The sequence below is a fragment of the Ambystoma mexicanum genome, chromosome 3q, assembly GCF_040938575.1.
Source record: "Ambystoma mexicanum isolate Mex_15411 chromosome 3q, UKY_AmexF1_1, whole genome shotgun sequence".
Classification (NCBI taxonomy): domain Eukaryota; kingdom Metazoa; phylum Chordata; class Amphibia; order Caudata; family Ambystomatidae; genus Ambystoma; species Ambystoma mexicanum.
The window spans coordinates 853,532,010-853,550,484 of NC_090926.1; the positions used below are offsets into that span (position 1 = coordinate 853,532,010).

Genomic DNA, 18,475 nt, shown 5'->3' on the forward strand with positions numbered 1-18,475 from the left:
CCCAGAGACCTTTGTGATATTATGTAGCGCCTTATGGTCGCCCAGAGACCATTTTATTACTGTGTAGTGCCTTATGGTCACCCAGCGACCACTGTGATACTGTGTAGTGCCTTATGGTCGCCCAGAGACCATTGTGTTGTAAACCACCTACCCACCAAACCAAGTACTAGCTACGCACAATGTCCAGCCTACTAAGCTTCTACTGCATCATGGCTATTGCTACACTTCCTGCTACCAGCAAGCTGGGCAGCGACACAGAGACCCCACTACACTCACATGCACCTCTATTACATATATCACCAGATATTATGACTAACACGTATGCATATACTGACTCCAAACACCAAGCTCTGCCAGAACCTCTAGCTTACACTTCCAAGCCTAGTTCCACCCGCGATAGAAATAGCAAACTACGCGCTAGACTTAACAAACTCCATGATACACCCAGACGACTCCTCCTTCTTACAAATTCTGATATGAAACACCAAATTGGCAATACAGGCTACGCCTCCAACCGCACCCGAGCTTCAACGCTCACCCAAATACCTGTGCCCAAGACTAAATCCAGTGCTAAAAACACTCCTAATCCTACACTTACCAAAGAGGAAACTAAGGACCATTCCTATAAAGGAGCACTTCTCAATGCCAGGTCACTAGTTGCACATGCCCTTGAGATAGCTGATATAATCACTGAGAATAACCTGGACTTCATTGCTATAACTGAAACCTGGCTACACCAGGCAGCAGGCCCATCACTTATGTTAGCCATACCTGACGGCTACACTATATGCAGACAAGACCGAGAGGGCACCCGCGGAGGCGGAATTGCCATTATCTCTAAATCAAGCCTCTCACTAAGACTAGCCCCTGCACTAACGCTACAATCCTGTGAAGCCCTCACTGCTAAACTCCTTATAAATAATAATCAATCCCTAACTATTCACCTAATCTATAGACCTCCAGGCCCGCTTGGGACCTTCGAAGAGGATCTACACAAGTTACTAACCCTCAATGCTAAAACCACCTCTCAATTGCTGGTATTAGGGGATTTTAACTTAGGATTTAACGACAAAACAGATGTGCATGCCGCGACCATCGCCCAAGCTATTAATTCCCTAGGCTTCTCCCAAAAAGTCAACAACCCTACCCATACGAAAGGTAGAATATTAGACTGGATCGCTGACTCTAACTGTACTACAGTCATCTCCTCTATCTCGGCTTTATCATGGTCTGACCACTCATTAGTGTCCTTTGACCTCCTAACCTCCCAACCATCCGCTACAGTCGTCCCCATGGCACCTTCATGCCCCACAAGAAACAAAAAGATTATGACAATAGATAATGTCATACCTGCTATTCTTCCAACCTTAAACGCCTTGCCTGACAATCTAGACCCCGGCACTTTAGTTCACGAGTATAACAAAATTATGACTGATACCTTGGACAAAATTGCCCCACTTAAAATGCGCACAAGTAAACCCAAAGCCCATCTAAATAAATGGTTCACGCCCGAACTCAAGGCCTTACGCCTCACCAAGAGAAAATATGAATCCAACTGGAAAATATGTGCAACTGCTGAGAACAAGGCTAACCTAATATCTATCTCCCGTCAATACAAAAACGCAGTCTGTCTGGCTAAGAAAAACTCATACAACGATCGTATCGCCAATTCTAAATCAAGCACGAAGGAACTCTTCTCCATCCTAAAGGAACTTGAGTCACCTATTGCCATACCAGACACTTGCACTAAAGATCAGACCTGGTGTTCTGACATCCAATATGCTCTATCTAATAAAATCACTACCCTCCAAAACAAAATTCAACTGAAAAAAGACTCGCTTAAACTCCCTACACTGTCACCACCTAAGGCGATCCACATGCCTCAACATACCAAATTTTCCTTCACCAAAACTTCCACACTTGAGATTGAAAAAATTATCCTCACCCTCAAACCATCCAACTGCAAAGGTGACATCTGCCCAGCACAGCTAATAAAAGACGCTGCCAGAGACCTATCACCATTTATCTCCAAACTGGTCAATGCATCCTTCTCTACAGGCATCATCCCAGCTAATCTAAAACAATCCTGGGTGCTCCCGTTGCTTAAAAAGCAAACTCTAGATCCTCTTATCCCCACCAATTACCGCCCAATCACTACAGTTCCGTTTCTGCTAAAGATCCTGGACAAAGTGGCCTATATACAGATTCAAAACTACCTTGAACTGCACAAACTACTAGGAACTAGACAATCTGGCTTCCGCCCACTACACGGAACGGAAACAGCCCTGATTGACTTAAAGGCCCAAATAGACGAACTGAGAGATCAGGGCAAGACAGCCCTCCTCCTCCTACTAGATCTCTCAGCTGCGTTTGATCTTGTGGACCACAAAGTCCTCTGCAAACACCTGGACGTTGCCGCTCACTTCTCCACCCAAGCCATCAGTTGGATAGAATCCTTTCTAAGTGAGAGAACTATGAGAGTCTTTTCCCCTTCGGCAGCAGCTGACCCTATACCTATTACTTGTGGAGTCCCTCAGGGATCCTGCGTCTCTCCGACCCTCTACAATATATTCACCAAACCTCTGTTCGACGATCTGGACAATCTCGGTATCACCTACACTAACTATGCAGATGATACACAGATTCTCTTCCCACTTTCTGGGGATCACAGCAGGGATGGGGAGTTGGTGAATAGAGTGTATCTCATCATTCAGGCATGGATGGCCACTCACGGTCTTTGCCTGAATGATGATAAGACAGAGTTGATCATTCTGGGCACACAAGCTAATATTAACAAATTGGGCCCGGATTACTCAGCCTTCAGCATAGACGGAAATGCCATTAAAGTCTCGAGGGAAGTAAAAACACTTGGTTTCTATCTCGACTCTACCCTGTCCTTCACTAAACAGGTAAACTCCCTAGCCTCCACTACTGCCTACACTTGTAAATTGATCAGAGCAGGCAAGCCCTTCCTGTCCAATACCAGCTGCTTAATCCTGGCTAGAGCCTTAATTCTTTCCCGACTAGACTACTGTAATGCCCTATACAGTAGCGCCAATAAAGCCACTACCCTAAGACTTCAAATTCTACAAAATAATGCTCTCAGAGCTGCATTAGGAATAAAAAAGAGGGAGCATATCTCCTCAACTAGGCGGCAACATAAATGGCTCTCTACGGAGAATAAAATCCAGCTAAAAATGATCTCATTAACCCATAAGGCCTTAAATAATGCAGCTCCCAGCTACTTAATGGACAAAATAAAAAGAAAAACTTCTAATAGACCCATGAGAATCGCCAATTCCAATTGTTTGGCAGTACCTAGATTCAGACTCGCCAAAATTGGTGGCGCCTGCTTCCCTGTGAAAGCTGCTAACCTGTGGAACGCCCTGCCACCTAACCTAAGAGCTGACCAACCCTTCCCCCATTTCAGAAGGAACCTTATCAAACACATTATCGCCAACAACGACTTAACACCCGAACACTCACAAGTGTAGTCCGACCCAATGCACCCTGACGTGACATCAACCTTTATGCTTATTACCGCAAATCCTGTATGTTGCTAACTGTACTTTCATGTAAATACGGCAAATCTTTATCTGTACATTCTTGTAATTTGTGCAATATGGTGTAATATTGTAAATTCATTTATATAACATTGTAACATTGTAAGCTTCGCATATACTTGTTGCTGCGCCCGGTAACCTAAGGGTCTGGTGCGCAATATAAATAAATAAACAAACAAACAAACAAACAAACATGCATGAGAAATTTTGCAACACGCACTCCAGGACCTTCTAGGGTGTGTCTGTAAATCTAAAGTCAATCAAGGAAGTACTGTCCAAGATCAAAGACCTCACAGGTTTGACACTACCAATGGATCCCCAGGTGGTGTTGCTAGGAGACACGTGAGATTGAGCATTTCCCTTTTCGAGAACAATGGCCACCTTGATTGGGCACTTCCCCCTTGCAGCTAAACTGACCATTGCCTGAAACTGGAAATCGAGGGAGGGTACAATCACCCAGATGTGGTGGGGGAAAGTGTGGGACATTATGGTGGCTGATAAAATTACTGCATTGTGTGAAGGAAGATACAGCAGATATGTTGCTACCTGGAGGCCTTTCATTGACTTTACAGAGACTTTCCCGGCTATTATAGCGAAACCACTGCTTATTTCAATGTTGTAACTTTAGATGTGGGGGGCGGGTGGTAAGGCTTGATGTTAGTCCAAGGCAGGGGCTTTATGGGCTAGGGCACACGTTTCAACATGCATGCTGCATGGTACTTTATATATCCTGCCATTATGTCTATGTGAAGTGCATTTTTTGTATTCATGCCATTTCCCACAGTATGTTAAATAAAAGTTTTTGGAAGAAAAAATATGAAAGGCAATCAGAATCTTTTGAATAGACATTCGAACTTTGCTATTTGCCAACGCCAGATCCCGTCAAAAGTCAAGCCCACAGGGTACATATTGCTTTATGTGATAGGTAGGAAATCATCGTCGTTGTCTTTATCCTGGCCTCTTCTTTTTGAACGTCGATACCCAGGTTCTTCCTTTAAGAAAGTATCTGGTAACACCCATAAGAGCATTCAAGACTGTAAACCGTGAAGAAGCAGCAAAAGTAGTTAATCACTTTGTACCACAATTCCCTTGCCATTTGCACATGTGTGTGGTGCTGGCGAGTAGAGAGGGACTCACGGAGCATCTTCATCATCCTCATAGGGGAAGGTTGAAGAATTTAACGAAAACGGAATGTGTTGGAAACTCATTGAAGGAACTGCAAGTTTGGTTGAAAACCATGCAGAACACTTGAGAGCCACCCAGGAGAAGGGAACCACTCCCCTAGCCCGGTGAGAACCTCTGAGAACTGTCTTGGTTTTGGAAACCACAGAACTTTCATGAACTTCTGTTTGGGAGACTTTTATATGCAGGAGAAGAGAGTCATTTTGCTGGGTCAGATACGACCTTGAACTTTAGTTAATGTTTATTGTAGCGATATGCATAGCGTAGGAGATGTTGACCAAGACAGAACTGTTTGATTTGATCAGTACTGACCACCTGACAGGCCCAAGTTTATTTTATTTAGGTAGGGAAACCACCTTTAGTCTAGGGATAGAAAGGTTTTGTTTTCCATTAATAAAAACTCATGGCAGCCATCATAGCACACTTGGTTAACCTTCATTCCTTGTTGCCATGGTAGGCAAACTCTTCTTTCATGGGTGAGGCTGTTATATTGTGATCCACTGCCGTGTTCTCACTAAATGGGTAACTTCCCCGGCATTCCAGCAAACGCGAGGCACCGAAAATGGTTGCCCACTGTCACATTTGATCTTTGTCCTAATCATAGAGCAATTTGCTTGCAGAATGCCAAATTACTTTTGCATTTGGTTAAAGGGGTCTATTTTCAAAGTTAGAACATTTTGTCATCCCTTCATGCTAATGATCGCTTGATCTACATCTTCCCCAGACCCTCAGCAACAATCTCTGTCTGATAGATCTTACAGGAGCTCAAAGTGTTTAGTCTGTCATCAGGCCTCCAGATTGATTGGCACAAATTGGAACATTACCCGCTTATGGTGTCCCCATCCCCAACTGGTGTAGAATTGTCATGCAGATGTTGTAGTGACTTGGGGCACTATCTAAGAATCTAGGTGCCCACAGACATTGTTACGCTTTGTAATGCCAATTAAACTCCTTGATTGATTTATACAGAATGCAAAGTGGAGTGGTGGATCGAGCTGCTGATTTCTCTCATGAGAAGGGCCTTTCTGATAAAGATGATTATGATGCTGAAATAACTATATTATTCCACAAATGTCTGTTGAATTTACTGTCCTCTGTGACAAATTGAGGGTATTCGTCCCTTCTCCCCCAAGGAGAACCACCCCTGTTGAGGCTACAAAGGTGAGCCTGTTCCGAAAAAAATCCCTCCCTAGGGGTGTGGGCAAGTGGAACCTCACTGGGAGTGACTCCCCCTTAGGGGACCAGGGTTCCTGTTCCTGTGCGGAACTCCCCGGTTCAGCCACACTATCTGCATATATGGACTGTCTACTGGAAAGAAGAATGCAACATCCTTAGATGTGGCTGTAGGAAATGCTGAAGCAAAACCATCAGCGAACGTAAAAAGGAGATGTCCCTTTAAGAGTCTTGCATTTAACTAAGATGAGTAGAGGAGAGGAAGAGGGAGAGTATTGGATGCAGGGGAAGCCCCCTGATGTGATTGCACCAAAAATGAGCAGAGTCAAGGCAAATCCCAGAGCCTGCGAGTTTCAAACAGGCAAGGTTCGCCAAAGCGAGACGCTAGGAAGCCAGCGAGCCAGGCACCAGGGAAAGCCTGGCCCGAGAAAGAAGCAGTGTTCAGGACCTGGGTATAGCATGACCACAAAGGAGTCATGGTGGGCAGAGTGCCCATGCAACTACTCTGAAACCATCACTTCTGGGAGCAAGCAGAGCTCTCTGTCGGCCTCATCTGAAAAAGGCAGCAGCCCGAGGGGAAGTCGAGATCGGGAGACCGATGGTAGCCAAGCGGAAGGAAAACGTGTACCAAGAAGAATACCTGAGAGAGTGCCGAGGCCTTCAAGGTTCCCAAACTCACCTGTAGGTACCAGGGAACATGGGAGAAGCGGGAGGCAGCCACAGAAGGAATACATGAAGAGTACATCTGGTCCCAGTCCCAAAGACGAGTCAAGAGGAACACATTTGTTTTATTACCAATGCGAACGCTGTCTTGAAACAATAACCAGTTATCCTGTGAAGGGGATAACATGCAGGAAGAGTGTAACTTGTTTAGTCCCAAAGAAGACACACAAGGACTAAGGTTATTTAACTAGCAATGTGGAGAGCTCATATAGCGAATACCAAATAAACCCACAAAGGTAAATGTTAGCGATTGGAGACAAATACCCTGGGAGGAAGGAATACACTCTCATAAGCCAAGACAGGAAGATTGGAAAAAACTCAGGCCACAGCTATGTCTTAAGGAATATGGCAACATAGTTCCAAAAGAGCACAAGGAGAGAGACATCATACAAGTGAAACAAGTCCCACATAATCTACTCAAGGCTGAATTCAGAACCTATAAAACAAGAGATAAGAGTGTGCAAAATTGTGTTACAACTCATTGGACACAACATATCCTTAAAGAAAGCACACAACCTAGGAGTGTTGGCCAATAATTAAAAGAGCTCATGGAGGAAGTATACAGGCTTTATTGAAAAAGATTTTAAAAGTACGAAATAGGTGAAACAGAGGCATTTCATCCAGAGACTATTGAAGAAGCCACCAACCCAAGAGAATAAGGATCTACTCTTGGATGGGTATAAGCTGTTTATCTTAGTGATATGGTCAGGTAGAGTTAGGTTTTGAATGAGGACGTATTAATTTAAGGACTTCCTGACGACTAACGAGCACCCTTAGTTCTTTTAGATAGGTGGGGTAACCCCTTTAGCTATAGGGAACGTAGGTGTTATCTATATAGTTTCATCGAAAACCACTAAAATGTCCTCAAAGTGTCCAACTCCTTCTTCCAACTTCCCACACCTCATTCTTTATGACATCCATTCTATTTCATTAAGTTACTATGGGTGTTTGGCCGTCCCCATAATCACAAAATGAAATACACTGGTATTTGCTTCCTATGGGCAAGCAACACAACCACTTGGAAAAGTGTGCTGAAGGTTCTAATAATTTAGAAACCATACTGTTGCACCAACTGACTCTTCACAAAAATGAGATTGAACTGGTTTCTGTGACTGTACCAGTCACAGATGAAAAATCAATAGTTATAGCATTAAACACCCTGGGACTTGGGCAAATTGATTTGATTTTATATGAGAACAGGGAATTGAAAGGCTTTTGTGAGAGTGTTGGTTTGAGGGGAAATCATGTACTGTTATATTGGGGTTTAGTTGCAGCTTCCGTGCCCTAGAGGAGTTCAGCCAAGCCATTACCCTGAAACCCAAGCCCAAGAGATGACAGTAACCCATAGACCAAGCTCTTGAAGCTTAGCTGGGATGGTCCAGGTTTGGTCCAAAGATATTGGCAGCAGACTGAAGTTTTGCTCCTTTCCATTGGTGGTCATGATCTTCAAATCCCCCTCCCCCTCCAGCCATACATTCTGGGTTCACCATCACCGTTTGTGGGCAATGCTGGATTTGACTTTTATGGACTTTATTGATTCACAGTGCGTCACCCTTTCTCAATTCTCATGCTGGACGTCCCTTGCATCTTGTACTCATGGTGGCCCTGAATCATGCTGTTCCCATCTTCATCTAGTATCCTGGTTTACAACATTATGAGTGACTACTGACTTCTGCAATTGTATTCGCTCTCCCCTCTTGCTTCTCCACTCTTTTTGACTGCTTACACTCTGTTCTCTCCTCCTCTCCCTTTCTCCCTTTTCCTATCTCCTCCCCTCCTCCCCTTTGCTTTCTTCTATGCACTTACTGCATCAGAATTGCCCCTGGACCTAGTATGATAGCAACCTCGTCTGTCGCCGCCCTCCTCCCCTTACTTGTTTTTTTTCCTCCTCCCCAGCACTATCTGAAATGTCGTGAGGCCTAGTACGCAAGTCATTTGTTTTGTTCCTCCCCTCCCTTTCTGCACCCCTCTCCATCACCTTTTTTTTTCTGTCTCTACCAGAAATGTCATCAGGCCTACTACAGTAGTCGCCTGTCTGTTTACATTTCCTTCCCACTCTCTCCCTCCCTTCCTTATCTATGTCTTAGCTCTTGCGCTATCTGAAATGGCGTCAGGCTGAGTACGATAGTTAATTTCACATCCTTATTGTTCATGGCCTGTAGGATTGTCATATGTTTTTCCCTTGTTCCCTCCCTTGCCTTGAAGCGCTGTGAAACACATTATGTATAGGCGCTATATAAACTATCATATCATATCATATGTCGACCAAGGTGATCATCTCATTCTGTTATAATTCCCTTGCTTTTCAGAGACTTTTATTTAACATCCTGTGTGAGAAAAATAATGCTGTTGCACTTCCCTCCAGTTGTATTGCATGTTCTGTTCTTACATAGTCGCGTCACAGATTTGTAGCTGTGAATGCAGTGTCTGATTTCTCATTTCTACTTTTATTTCTTTGAGCATTCTTTCTCTGTCCTATTTTTGAGAAAACCATATTTGTTTCCCCATTTAGGTGCATTTGGTGCCAGCACACTGTGCATGATGACTGCATGCAAAATGATCTGAAGACTGGGAAATGTGATTTGGGAGAGTTCAGAAGCTTAATCATTCCACCTAACTATTTGTTCGCCATTAACCAGAGACAAAAAGACAAAAGGACAGATTATGACAAGGTAAACTTTGCTCCTGTCTTTTGGTTACCTACAGAACCTTATTGAAAGATATAATAATTTGGTATGAAGTAGAAATGAAAACAATCTGTTGGGGAAATTAAAGGAACCGAAACATAATTGCCATGAGAAAACATGTGTAAGGGCATGGTCATTTTCGGTTTTGGCTATTAGGTGGTGCTTAGGTGCCACCTTGAAGCGGAAACATTTGCATTTGTGTACAACAAGGAGGGAGATGACCTGTGAGGAGGGAGCATGTGGGTGTCTATTTATTCTTCCTTTAGCTGCCAATAGCCTGCAAGAGTAGAAGCCATCTGTAGCATTATGACTGACTCCCATAGGGACATGTGTCTGGAGGTTTGTTTTCACCACAGTCCTTGTATCATGCGCCACCCTCCTCTAACCGCCAGCCACACCTACTCTAACAACTCACATTCAGCAACCGGGCTGGCTGCCTTTATATTGTGTTCCTTCGTCCCCCAGTGTGGGACTTTCACTCCGCGCCTAACCCTGTGAGTAGGAATTGAGTTAGAGCTGAGATTGGGTGTCCTCTCTGGGTGCATGTGATGTTGATTTGGGCTCAGGGGGTGGGATCAAACCTATATCTTGGCTGTACACCATTTTGAATTTTAGTATTTCTCCTCTAACTATTTCTTAGCCTGTTTGCATTGAGATGAGCATTGTGGTGTTAACAGAATTTGAATTACAGACAGGAAACATTATGGATACATTTTCAATACTTTGAGTTATTGGTAGAATTGTGCGAGTGGGAGCATGATAATTGTTTTTTTCAGCATCAGATTCTGTTGCTGAAGAGTAGTGGTGTTGTAACTTTGCTACTGGTTTCAGTTTCTTCGCATTTGGTGCCTTGCAGGCTCAAAACAATGTACCACAGGAGCATGGTGTTCGCTGCGAGTTCTGCAGAACTTGACACACCATTCCTTTCATGTGCTAGGTAAACGGGTGACAGTAAAAATGTGGGCACTACCATCATCGGACACACTAAAAGGATTTTCGTTGAATGGAAAGCCTTCCTTTTCAGTAGTGGAGACTTGGGCCTGACTAGGGTGAACTTTAGACACTCTCTATTCAGGAAGGGGTGTCTTCCCTTTAGCCTGCAGACGATTACAAGGATTTATGTCAGGGTGTAAGCCTCTGGGTTGCTGGGACTGGCCAGTCATAATGGAATGTATCTGCCCCCTCCCTGTGAAAATGATATACTGTCTCAGTGACCAACATCCACTAGCCCGGGTAACACCTGGCCTCCTAAATCACAGTTATTTTATTTTGTATTTTATTGTTTAAAGTGTGGACCTAGCTCTTGAGCAACACATCACTGTAAAGGGTGTGGATAACCAGCAATTGGGATGGCATCTTTTAACATTAGTGTTATACTTTGAGTTGCAGACTCTGCATCACCTGTGCAGCCATTGGGATAGGTCCTTGGTCAGGTATTGTTGAAAAAGACACACATGTTTACAGATTTCCAGAATTGGAGAATTGTGGGGGGCATACCGAACTGATCCAGAGGGGGGATGCGTGACAAAAGAAGTACAGTTTGTGGGTCTTCTCTTTGTAGGTGGGTTGTGATTCATGTTGATTGGACCATTTGCTGCACGAGGAGCTTATGCCAACAGATATATGCAGTGTAGCTACCAGGTCTTCTGGTGTGCTACACATTATTGCTTTGTATATGATACAGGCAGCATTGTACAATATCCTAGCCTGGAGAGGAAGCCAGCGAGTTTGCATAGGATGAGGGTGATTCAGTTGTTCACGCACCCCTAATGAGGTGTTCTGCACTGTGTTGGGCGTCTTTTTGTGGAAACAGGTTAGTGGCTGGGAACCCCGTTAAGAGGGAGTGTCCCTCATCGATGTGCTAAACCACAAGACAAGTGTCAGCACTGCAGTCCAGAGGACCTGCAGCAGGATGAAGGGTTTGATTGTACAATGTCTAATTTATTATCTGTTGAAAGACCCCATAAACCAATTCGCATTCAAGGATTTATTGGTCTTGACTATTTTAGCTCAAGTGAGACTTACATACATTGCTTTTGTCTGGACAGTGTGGCACTGCACAACAGACCCATATTTACTAAAGCTGCTTCTTGCTTCCACCTCAATTGTACTGTGAGACTTCCTGTCTTCTTCCTTGCTCTCGGACATGACAAGCAAGATGCTTGCACAATCGAGGTCTGAAGCCACTAACTGCCCTACTTCTTTTTGAAAAGACTCTAAAACCAGCCCAGCAGGGTTTAAAAATGGAAAGAGGGAACCGGTTTTACCTGCTTTTGTCGTGTCAAATCGCAGTGGGACTCTCCAACGTTCATCGAGCAGGTTTATTTGTTAGTAATAGGCAAAGGTGCGGCTTTGTCTCTTAGCTGATTTCCATTGACAGTGTGTACACAAGGTTTTATAGTACAGCGCTAGAGGTCTTTCTCAGCCTATCACATGAAACAGGCTCGGACTGGCCTATAGTGTAATTGAGGAACCAAAAAGTCAAAATGCTAGTTTGGGCCCGTTTTTTATGTCAAAGTGAGCCACTTTTTTGGCCAACGTGGGCCAATTTGATGAGTTGGTCCATTATGAAGCTGTACGATTTGACCATTGGTGCTCAATAAATATTCTTTGAATTGCACAATTTGCATGACATTTTATCAAAAATGTCCCCTTGGAACTATTCAAGGAGTCTGCCACAAAAAGAAGGAATTGGCATTTGTAATTGTGGACCGCTTTTTCATTGGTGCCCGAGACAATATTATGCCCTAGTCCGACCCTGCCATGAAGTACCCTAATGACGAGCATGGTGGGCTTCCCTAGGACGAATACAATGAAGGCAACATAGGCTTTGCAGCAATATTGTAAATGCGAATTCTGTCCTTTAGCGCTATGTTCTTCCGCCTAGCATTAATGCCTCAATGCGTAGCATGTTGACATATGTGTGTAACACGTGTGCAGCGCTTGCTGTGCTTTCGCTGAAACGTCCACATATGTCTATAACTTTGTAAAGCCATTGCAGCGAACAGTAACTTCTGCAAGTGCCTCGCCCGCACTACTGACACACTACATAAATGCAGCCGTGTTTCCTGATGACGAAAGGAAAGAGTGCAAGGAACGAGGATGTGGGTAGCAGGGCGTTAGCCGAGATGTTTCAGTAACTTCTGCAGAGTGTGACATACTGCTTGCTCGGTTCACCAAATCTAAATGCATGTAAAACAACAGGATTATAAAAAGAATGACAGACACAAAAAGGGCGTATTCACAAATATTGATCAAGAATTTGTCAAGAGGATGTTACTCTGAAGTCAACAAAGAGAGAACTTAGGAGTGATTCACACAAGCATTTGTGACTTGTGTTTGCTTTACACCAAGGGCAGCAAATGTGGGTGCTCCCAAGAGCATGTTTGGGAGTTGTGGGGATGTAAGGTAAGTAGTATTGTATAGCACAGTTCTGCCAATAATCATGGCATTGCTGCGTGTGACTTTGAAAGAAGGAAGGGTGGGGGTAGTGTTAGTAGAACAGTAGTGTTAGGGAGAATTCTCAGAAATGTGTTAATTCCCTTCTACCTCAAAGACCCCCAGCTCTTTTTGGTGGACTTTAGGACTTTTTTTATCTATCATATAATGTTAATGTGATTTATTTTCTGTGTTTCTACTGATAAATTCCATAGGCATCATCTTTACATTGTGTCACACAGCACCTTCAGTGCAGTGGCACAGGGAAGTCTCTTAGCTTTCCCAAAGGTTTAAATACCTTCTCTTGGTGAAACTACTGTTTCCAAGAGCAGTGAAGTGAAATTGACTTTACTTATATTTTGTAACTTTCTAGAACCAACACACACTATCTTACCATAGGGTGCTGGAGGGGTTACTTAGTATCCCCTTTGTCTAGTTTCTCATGCAACATTTTTATGGTACCCTTTCTACAATTAATGGCTGGTGCAGTGGTTTACGTTTTACTACCATTGTGTGTTTTTACCGCGGGCTGCGTTCACAGCCATGGTAAGGCACCCATGGGTGTCCATTTTTTCAAAATGCCCCTGGTCGTCTTTTTTTGCCATTTTTGTCAGAAAGGGCCTTCTTGAGATTTGCTCTGCATGCCAAACCAAGTTTGGTCCCTAAGTTCAGTTTGTCTTTGGCGGGATTCACGAGTGAAGCCCACCTTTGACTCCAGTATGTCTGGCAGGGACAGAAAGTGAGGGAGGTACCCGAAACTCCCTGTGCTTAATCCCCTTGGTTACAGGAATGCACCCAAAGGTGATTTGCCAGCTAGTTGTCCGGCAAGGACAGCCATCCTGCGGTGTGATTGACAGCTAGGCTGGGATGAATGTGAGAAACCTGCATAAAAGGCAAGGCTTTTTGGCTTGGAAGGCAGAGTCTACCACTAGACAAAGAAATCCAAAGAAGAACTTGGAAGAAACGCCTGCTGCAACTCCTGGGCCATTGGTTTGCCCGGTGAAGCCCTGCTGCTGTGCTGAAGCTCCGAATTCGCCTCGACTAGAGAAGCCCTGCAAGGACGACTTCTCCATTTGATTTGGTTGGACCAATCAACTCCAAAGTAAGCCCGTCTGGACATCCTATCGAAGCTGGTTGCATTTCCACTGTTGCTGCTGCTGGAACCGAAGAGCCTTTGAGAGGAACACCAGATTGTGTGAGTTGCTTTTAAGTCAGACCCAAGTGCCAGGAAGATCCTCCGGACTTCCTTGATGCAGGACTGACCAAGCCTGAGCCACCTCAACAGAGTTTTGGACCCCAGAAGCAAGGAAAGTCTGAAGTGGTGTCCGTGAACCGCAGGGTTGCTATTTGCTGTCAGACGTGAGGAGCTGAAACACCAAAGAACCGCTAAAATGAAGTTTGCCATTGCTGCTGCTGACCTTCCCATTGCAGAGCAGGAGTCACCAGACGTCCTCCCTCTTGTCCCCATGACTGAGGCTCAGGAACAACAGGATCTGCAGAGCTGTTCAGGAACAGAAGCCAGCTGGAACCATTTCTTCTAACCAGAGGTACTGTAAAGTCTAAGAGAATTTACCTCTTGTTGTGTAGCCTTACCTGTTCTCAGTTGAGACCTGTCTTGGTTACCTTGCAGAGTTGCTGAAACGTTGCCCCTCACAAGCCTCCCAACTTTTGTCCCTTCAAGTGTTCTATTTTCCACAAACATTTCTAAAAACATTGTGCAACACTTTTTACCTATCTGCAAAAGACAATCTTCAGATCCACTTGACATTGTGCAATTAACATTGGCTGTCCTGGCACCCTGGGAGACTCCTCTTTACCTCTGACTTTGTGCTTTGACCTTTCCCCCAGGAAAGGGTTAAACTTATTTGCCATTGGATGGTTTTCAAAAGTACTTACCTGTTTATGAATTGTTAACCTTTGTTTTATTCCTCTATACTATATTTTGCACCAAACTCAGTATTGCTCTAAATGTACTATTGATAAATCAATGTCCATAGTCTCCTAGCTATTTAAATCACCTGAGGGTGTAGGAAGTGTCTGTGTGTTACCCCCAATGGGTATCATCTAATTTAGAGAAACTAAGGGCCTCATTATAACCCAGGCGCTAAGTGTTTAATGGTGCCGTAAAAGGCTGCGGCGCCGTTAAACACTTAGCGCCTAATTACGAGGTCCCATTGCAGGATCCGACCTTAACGGCTGGTTTTACCAGCCGTTAAAGTAGGGACCCGCAAAGGGACCTTGGTGCTAATTACGGTACTGCAATTTGCGGTACCGTAATTAGCGCCTTCCCCATTCCCATTGAGCCCTATGGGGCAAAGATGGGAATGGGGAAGGGCCATGGCGGCATGGGGAATTACCGGCCCACCAACCTTGGAATGGGGTGATAATTCCCCATTCCGCAATGGCAGACTCCGGCATGGACCATGGTGCTAATAGCACCATGGTTTAGCGCCGGAGTCCTAATGAGGCCGTAAGAGTGTGTTTTGAAGTGTAATTTAATTGTTACATATATTGCTCCCTTCTGATGAAGGCTTTACAGCTGACTGTGAAGTAAATTAATAATTGCTTTCTCAAGAAACCCTGAGTGTAAATGTTTATTTGAATAACTGCTACTGTGAAACTCTGTGTCACAACCTTACTGCTCACATTGACCCCTCTTGAGATAAGCCTGGCTGCTCAGCCACACTACCAACCTGTGTAGTTCACACTTATAGCAAAGGTTGTGTCCCTATTGCCAGGAGGTCAAGGTTATTGTAGTGCACCCAAAGGGTACTGTATGCAATCTTGCCTAACAAGTGGGAAAGGCAGGTGGAAAAAAGCTGCAATGTTTATGAGTGCAGGTTGGAAACACCCGGGCCGATATCTGTATGCCGATGGGTTCTACTGTGTCCGGGACTGGGTTCGATGGACTGGGCATGTTTACCGTAAGGGTGGCTCCAGTGATTAAAAGGGCAGTGGCGGATGCGCTATAGTTAGGTTTGCATGTTGATAGGAGCAAGACACAGTCTGAATCTGAGTTTGGTGTGCTAGACCTTGTGGGTCACGTGCAGAAGTGGATGTGGTGTAAGGTTGAAAGATTTTAGCACTGAGCCATTAGTGAGGTAATGAGGTAGGGTAGAAACTTGATAAAGGAGTAAGGTTTGTGCTCTGGGTCTTCTTCCGGTGACGTGACGGCAACCTTGCTTTGTCTCAGAGAGGCATCCGGGCATTCCTGATTGCAAATGCGTTTCTATTTGTCAGACATTAAACCAGACTCTGTTCTATAGTGTTTTGGGTTGTTTTCTAACCATCAGGTGATTCACCTCTCTGCAAAGCTGCTTAGGTAGTGAATTCCAGGTCTTGGTAGCCGGCATGGAGAACGAGGATTCCTCCTGTCTGTTTCTATTGAAGTCAGGGCTAAGGACCAGAGCTGCGTTCCTCGACCTAAACGTCCTGGAGGATGTATAGTGCTGAATGATTCTTGTGAAACAGGTTGTGCCCTTTCCATGGTAAGCGCGGTGGCATTGCAGCGGGTTTTGAAGTGTATTATTTTCTTAACAGGGGGCCAGTGTAGCATGCGCAGAGAAGGTATGTAGCATTCAGACACTTTCATCCTGAGGAGCAAGCTGGCCACTGCTTTATATACTCTTTGTGGCTTTCCCATAAGATATTCCGGGAGTCTGAGATAAAGGGTGTTTGTGTTATCCAGTGTGATATCACGACGGAAGTCCTATGAGGGAACGTCAGGAAATGTAAGATGCGCCATAGAGTGCGGAATTGGAAAAACAGTGCCTGACAATAGCTCTTATTGTCCAGGGCTATTTACCCTGGAAGATTGTTCTGGGCAAGGGCCCAACTCATCAGGCCAAGAGACTGTGGAGGTGTTAAGTGGGGATATACTGCAAACCATGAGTGCATTTCTGGTGAAGGTGATCTTTAATCGACTAGTCATCACCCATGTGTCCATGTGTGAAGGGCATCTTTTTAAGTGGGGTGAGTTTGTTGATGGGTTGTTTTTCATTTTGTAGATTATTTGTGTGCCATCTGGGTAGTTGTAGCAGGTAAGACCGGATATACGGATGAGGTCCAGTGGGGGAGTTAGGTAAATGTTGAAAAGGCAAAGCAAAAGTGCAGATCTTTGGGTACTCCACATGTCAAGTGGTGTGAAGTCAAAGAGATGCCTGAATGTGGAAGTGGTCAAGTCTTTACATCTATTCACAAAACTTCAAATGTGTGTTCATATATTTTGTGTAATCAGAAGTGATGGGTGGAAGGTTTCAATAAAACCGAATCACTGGCACTGCTCTGGGCAACCTTCCAAACCAGTTATTTAGCCCATCTGCACCATTGCAAAATGTGTCCATCCATATGCAAATCAGTCAGGTACTGTCAGCAATGGGAGCAGCCCAGCCGAATAGCTAGGCCAGGTCCCCTCTTCACAGACACAGAAGCAACCCCAGACAGGTTTTGGCCTTGTTGGGCCTCCTTGTTGTGTCTTCAAAAAGTTTGTGCAACCAAAAAGTGATGGGTGGAAGGTTTTGAATAAATCTGAACCACTGGCACTTTTCTGGGCAAATTTCCACACCACCATTTTTCAGCCCGTCTGCGCCATTGCAGAAGCCATTGGATCATTCAGCTACTGCCACCAATGGGAGCAGCCCAGCCCGAACTGCTTGGCCAGGGCCCCTCTGTACAGAAACGCAAGAAACCCCAGACATGTATTAGCCCTCGCAGTGAGGTGCAGCTTAGTTCCCTATGACGCAGCGAGCAAGTGACCCACGTATGGGCTTACCCTCTCTCATACAGGGAGACAAACTATAACCAAAACAGATGGGTGGAAGGTTTTGAATAAATCTGAACCACTGCTCTGGGCAACCTTCTAAATCATACTATTTTATCCTGTCTCCACCATTGCAAAGGGGGTCCAGCCATATGCGAATCAGTCAGGTACTGTCACCAATGGGATCAGCCCAGCCGAAACTGCTAGGTCATGTCCCTCTGCACGGAAACACAAGCAAACCCAGACATGCTTCAGCTTTGTTGGGCCTCATCAGTGAGATGCAGCTTGGTTCTCAATGGCACAGTGAGCAAGGGTTCCACGTCTGGGCATACCTCTTTTGTGAGCATGGAGCGACAGAAAACCTTTCTGTAAATGTTTTTTGAAAACTCGTTTATTTTTTCATGTCTGAAACGTAGTAAGGTATACCAGAGCAAGTTACTCTATATAAAACCATTAATTGTGTTTGTAAGTGAGCCAATTTTGTGTATCATGTGCAACGGCCATGTGTAGTTAAACGTGATTTCGTTGTGAATACCATTTTGAGGTTTAAGTTACAACCAAATTTAGAAGTAACTTACACCAATAGTAAATTATACCAAAGAAAGGATTCTTTATGAATGGGTCCCACAGCGTTTGAACTATTGAGGTATACCCGGCATTGCACTGTAGGTAAGATGTGGAAGTATGATCTTACCTTCATGTAGTCTGACTCCCTATTCTTTCTTTTCTGCAGTTGACTGCCTCCTTTGGGACCCGTTGGTCCCCACTGATCGTCCTGGCGAATACTCGGAGCGGAAATAACATGGGCGAAGGTTTATTGGGCGAGTTAAAAAGCTTACTCAATCCTGTTCAGGTGAATGCTATCTCTTTGCTTGGCAGACCATGCTTCCCTGTGTGTAATTATGTACTGTAAGTGCTGGCCAAGCCTCTGAAGGCATTCATTGCTTTAT

General features: G+C 44.6%; 1 protein-coding gene across 2 annotated transcripts in view; it reads left to right on the top strand.

Moving 5' to 3' along the window:
- Positions 1-18,475, top strand: part of DGKE (diacylglycerol kinase epsilon) — a 222,576-nt gene that overhangs the window by 90,811 nt on the left and 113,290 nt on the right. For both annotated transcript variants that reach the window (XM_069654942.1, XM_069654941.1), the window contains exons 2-3: positions 9,154-9,313; positions 18,259-18,378. In XM_069654942.1, coding sequence (XP_069511043.1) covers positions 9,154-9,313; positions 18,259-18,378 — 280 coding nt within the window. The remainder of the gene's footprint in view (positions 1-9,153; positions 9,314-18,258; positions 18,379-18,475) is intronic.